General features: G+C 38.1%; 2 protein-coding genes across 2 annotated transcripts; one reads left to right on the forward strand and one right to left on the reverse strand.

The window, feature by feature from the left end:
• The first annotated feature begins 703 nt into the window (after positions 1–703).
• On the forward strand, positions 704–2,024 carry LOC129572248 (aminopeptidase N-like). The gene is made up of 6 exons (XM_055452194.1): positions 704–996; positions 1,092–1,117; positions 1,204–1,333; positions 1,422–1,581; positions 1,707–1,839; positions 1,954–2,024. The coding sequence occupies exons 1-6, from the start codon at positions 809–811 to the stop codon at positions 2,022–2,024; spliced, it is 708 nt and encodes a 235-aa protein (XP_055308169.1). The 5' UTR covers positions 704–808.
• Positions 2,025–2,179: 155 nt separating this feature from the next.
• Positions 2,180–5,033, reverse strand: LOC129572249 (uncharacterized). The gene is made up of 4 exons (XM_055452195.1): positions 3,758–5,033; positions 3,055–3,459; positions 2,598–2,950; positions 2,180–2,519 (listed from the first exon to the last, which is right to left on the reverse strand). Exons 1-4 carry the CDS (start codon positions 4,424–4,426, stop codon positions 2,483–2,485), a joined length of 1,464 nt encoding a protein of 487 aa, XP_055308170.1. The 5' UTR covers positions 4,427–5,033; the 3' UTR covers positions 2,180–2,482.

Raw genomic sequence — 5,033 nt, forward strand, 5'->3', positions numbered from 1 at the left:
ACTGGCTTATCTAAAATAAGAATATTACGGTACTTGCCATTTCTTTATTGCATGAATCGAGAGTTCAAAAACTTATTATTCCTGAAATGTTAAACTGGATTTTTTTATCAATTTCTTAGTGTATCGCCCATGGAAAGTATTTCTGTTTATCTTTTGCGATTCCACAAATCCAAGTGGGTGTAGAATACTACTTAGTTGCACGTATATTTATTATTCGCAACGAATCCAAGTGTAACACAATCTGCATTTAACCAGTTTTTTTTTATCAATTGTCTTCAATGTTCATGTAGCGGCGCGACTTTGAAAATAAAATGCCTTGCGATAATTCAAAGTGAGCAGGAAAAAAAATCGCCAACCTTTGTCGACAAGTATTCGACAGGAATTTTAATGAAGATAAACTGAAATAATTCAATTCAGCACAGAAAAAAACATTAGGGATACATTTTTCTGACAACTTTACAAAGTTTCTGAATTGCAAATTCATCATGCCTCCTATGCATACCAACTCTGATATATCAAATCGCTACATGCAAAAGAAAAAGTTTCGATAAAAGAGAGACCATTGACCTTTCGTTTCTATTTGCATTTTGTTGTGGTTTTTTCTTCTTCTTCTGCCGTCTGATATTGATTTTACCTTATGCACGGCTCAAGAAGTTATTGATTTTGTCTGTGTCGCAAAGCGTAGTAATTCAATTACATTTTGTTGTAGGTCAATGTGATTGAAAATGCGAAGAACATAACGTTGCACGCAAAAAATCTCAACATATCGGATGCCGACATTTCAATCCATCGCTTGAAGGGAGCCGATATGAGACAAGTATCCATCAATCGAACCGAATTCCAAGAAGAGTTTGATTTTTTCATCATCCACACGAATGAGGTACTCGAAAAGGACAAACAATACAATGTATTTATCCCATTCAAGAGCGATTTAAGCAAAGGTCTGCTCGGATTCTATCGCAGTAGCTACATGGATAAACAATCAAATCAAAAACGGTAAGATGATTTCGCATTGTATTGTCTGCATTGCTTGAGTAATCTCGTCTCGTACTGTTTTTCTTTTCTTCTTTTTTCTGTGTCATTCGAGTCAGATGGATGGCCGTTACACAATTCGAAGGTATGTTTGCACATTGTCTCACTCATGTGTGGCGCAAGCAATATTGTTTGGCGAATTTAAATTGACGAATTATTGTTGTATTTCAGCTACTTATGCAAGGCTTGGCTTCCCATGTTTCGACGAACCAGATATGAAGGCAAAGTTTGATATTAGCTTGGGACATCACAAAAACTACACCGCTTTGGGCAACATGCCAATACTCACCTCTGAACCAATGTACGTACTACGCAATTTATCATCTCAACATACAAATTTCAACGTGCAAATTTTTTCTGTTGGTCTTATGATTTCAATGCATTTTTAGTGCGAATAAATCGGATTGGGTACTCGATAAATTCGATGTCACAGTGCCAATGTCAACTTACCTCGTAGCGTATACAATTAACGACTTTGAATTCAGGGAATCATCGGCTGACGGCGACGTTGTTTTCAGAATATGGGCAAGACGTGATGCAATTTCACAGGTAAATGAATTGATAATCAGGAATTATTACACCATTCGACCCGACCGCAAAATGAAAAACCACAAAAATCCATTCTAAATTTAAATGTCATTTCTGATAGTGCCTAACAATTTTGTTATTCATAGGTTGAATATGCCAAATTCGTTGGACCAAAAGTGCTGAAATTCTTCGAAAAAACATTCAAAGTAAAATATCCTCTGCCGAAAATGGACATGATCGCTATACCAGACTTCTCTGCTGAGGCTATGGAGAATTGGGGTAATTTAAACTGAAATTCTTCATTTTCTGAAGCAATTTTTCTTTCATTTTTCTACCTTCTAAGCATTCACGCTATGATTGTTGGTTGAATTTAATAAACTTTTCAATTTCCAGGATTGATCACATACCGAGAATCAGTATCGATTTTTGAAGAATCCAACACAACCGAAAAAGCTTACCGATAACGACAACCCATGCTGGTGGGTGCCATTGAGTTACACAACCGAAGAGGAACTCGACTTCAATACAACGGAATCAAAGACATGGCTCGAGTGTGATACTAACAATCAACCAATCCATAAGGAATTGATTGATTTACCCGAAAAAGAAGACTGGATCATTTTCAACATTCAAATTTTTTGAATTTTTTTGCATTTTTTTGAATGAAAACGAACATTTTTAATCGAAAACAAATGAAAATTCATTGAGCGAATGCTTATGTCTAATAATTGATTAAATTAATTAACTTCAATGTTCAAAGCATAAAAACTAAATGGGTGTCTGTGGATTCAATCGTTTTGTTGCTGATAGGATTTGTATGTTGATTGTACCATCGTGGCTACGTTTAATCTTGGCCATTTTATGGTCCACGAATTCGATGAGCTGTGTTCGCAGCGTGGAATCCGAACTGACGAGAAAACTTTCACGGCACTTGTGGTACAGATCTTTGACCGTCATTCCTGGTGGAAATGAAACAAAAAAATTAGTTTGAATATTCAATTGCTTCAAATAGATCGTGAGACTTTGAATCTGCTTACCAAAATGCTCCGATTTCTGTGCAGATAATTTGACGGATGTCTTCACGCATTTCTGTGCGGAGATTAATGATGTCTTCACGGATTTCTGTGCGGAGATTAATGATGTCTTTACCGATATCTGTGCGGAGATCAATGATGTCTTCCTTGATGTCTTTCTTTAATTCTTTCTTAAATTTTCTGAATTGTTTCCATGTAACATACTCGCTGTCTAAATGACCTTCATCTCCATCGTCGTCGTCTCCACCACCATCGCCGCCTCCACCAACATTGCTAACATCGAAGAAGTCACCATAATCGACCAAATCGATATTGTCACCGGATGAACTGCTAACGTTGGCCCCTTGTGTGTTTTCCTAATGATGAAAATGAAAGGAAAACAGAGGATGAAATTGAATTGCCCTTAAACTACCGAATGAGATAAATAAGTTACCATTTTGCGCTCTCCAATGATACTTACATAATGTTCGTCAACGATGGCTGCGTTATCCGTTGTCATGGTGATATCGTATGTGTTTCCATCGGACAAACTTTCATGGCTTGATGTCACCACGCCTTCGGTATTGTTGGCAGTTCCTCCGATAGATGTGCTTGGTTGTGTTTGAATGATTGCGGTCGGTGTGACAGCAACGGATTGTGGCCCGGTTTTTTTGTTATTTTTGACAGGATTTTTTGGGTGTTTGAGTGTCATATGCAAATCGTAGAACTTTTGCGATCGGTAGGCCTTTTTGCATTCAATGCATGGGAGGAATCTTTCATGCACTGAGGCGTTATGTTGCTTCCAATCATCCGCGCTTGAGAAGGAGTCTGTGCAGAATTTGCAGGGATAGGCGTCTTTCCGCCGCTGACGTGGTGATTTCGTTTGCTGAAAATGTCAAAGAACCACAGCGTTCGTTTAATGATAAAACATTGTTGGAGCAGAATGAGTGAATGAGTAAAACAGAAAATGAATGCGCACGCACGCACAGTGGCGTCGGCTTGAATGAGAAAAATCAAGTGAGATACAAAATGGACCAAGTGCCATACATTTTTCTACCGGCCCAAATGATTCTCATTGCACATTTCAAATGGTGAATCGAAATTGACTTCAAACAACCATTTTTGACCAACGAAATAAATGAAATGAAATGAAGGGTTCAAGAGGCTAAAATAACTTGACTTACATTTACTGGCTGCACCGATTGTGTTGAACTAAAGCTATTCTGTGGCGCCGTCTCGTTAAATTCGACAAATGTGTAATCGATATCATCATCAATTGCACTGACACTCCCGGCAAATTGATTCACTGGCTGCGACTGGATGGGCTGCAACAATGGTACGGTCGTTGTTTTTCGGGTGTCATCTTCGGCACCGTCACCGTTGCTCGTCTTTCGGTTCGTATAATTCGCATTGATCGTACCAACACTTGTGTTGAGCCTCCGTTTTTTGGCAGGGGGCGTTTCCATGTACGAAACATTTGTGCTGCTTGCACTAGCATTACCGTTGTCATTTATACAATGTTTCTCTTTAATTAAATTCAAAATGCAGCTTTTGACACGATCCATCTTTGTTTCCAGCCCATCCATTTGGTCGAATAAGTCCTTGCATCGCTTACAAATTACATCGTCCACATTGACGGTGACCGTGAATGCTTTTTTAACAATTTGATCAATTTTTTTTCGGATCTCTGTAAGTGATTCAGTTGTAATGGATCTGCCGGAAACTATGTCATTTTTACCGATATGCTTAACGCAGATACAGCATTTGCGCTTCGTTATTCGAGTCTGTGGTGAATCAGTGACGCTCACTGTTCCGCTCGATAGTAAATTGTTTATATTTCTCACGGGATTCATTTGAATGTCCTGTGCGTTTGACGGTTGAGCATAAACCTGCGAAGAAAATCACATGAAAACAGAAAAAAAATGTCAAAAAGATGCTTTAGGTCTCTATTGTTTTTTCATCTTTCTCTAGTCGCCGAGGCTCTTTGGCTAATGAAGTTGATCATTTCGCGCACACATTCATCACCGGACCAAGAGAACAAGATTTCCAAATGAAATTTCGAAAAATGATTTATAATGTACAGGCAACTAATCACACCACTCTGGCGCGTAAACGGCCGTCTTTTTTTCTCGTTTGGATTCTTTGAGATTACAATTCGACAAAAACAAACTAAATAACAATAGATTCTGATAGAAAAAAAAAACGGTTTCAAAAAACAAAACGAATGAAAACAATGACTCAATAAATCGAAACAACACGATTCACAAATATTCTGGTTTGGTTAGGTAGAATGAAATTGAAAAAAATGCGGCTTAAATACAGCAAACGCACACACACACGCACAAGAAAAAACACTTTCGCATTTCGTTTCGATGTAGAAATTGCATGAGTGTGCGTATTTTTCATTTGAAGTCGCAGCCGTCAAGCTAAGGCGTCACATTATGAACGAACAAAAAAAAA

The sequence above is a fragment of the Sitodiplosis mosellana genome, unplaced genomic scaffold (genome assembly GCF_009176505.1).
Source record: "Sitodiplosis mosellana isolate CC-2019 unplaced genomic scaffold, AAFC_SMos_1.0 Smas_scaffold_4555, whole genome shotgun sequence".
Taxonomy (NCBI): Eukaryota; Metazoa; Arthropoda; class Insecta; order Diptera; family Cecidomyiidae; genus Sitodiplosis; species Sitodiplosis mosellana.

Coding starts and splice junctions, on each gene's coding strand:
- LOC129572248 (XM_055452194.1), top strand. CDS start 809: ATGAGACAAGTATCCATCAATCGAACCGAATTCCAAGAAGAGTTTGAT. Junction 1,118..1,203: donor GGCCGTTACACAATTCGAAG/GTATGTTTGCAC, acceptor GTTGTATTTCAG/CTACTTATGCAAGGCTTGGC. Junction 1,334..1,421: donor ATACTCACCTCTGAACCAAT/GTACGTACTACG, acceptor ATGCATTTTTAG/TGCGAATAAATCGGATTGGG.
- LOC129572249 (XM_055452195.1), bottom strand. CDS start 4,426: ATGAATCCCGTGAGAAATATAAACAATTTACTATCGAGCGGAACAGTG. Junction 3,460..3,757: donor AATCGGTGCAGCCAGTAAAT/GTAAGTCAAGTT, acceptor TGACATTTTCAG/CAAACGAAATCACCACGTCA. Junction 2,951..3,054: donor CCATCGTTGACGAACATTAT/GTAAGTATCATT, acceptor TTTCATCATTAG/GAAAACACACAAGGGGCCAA.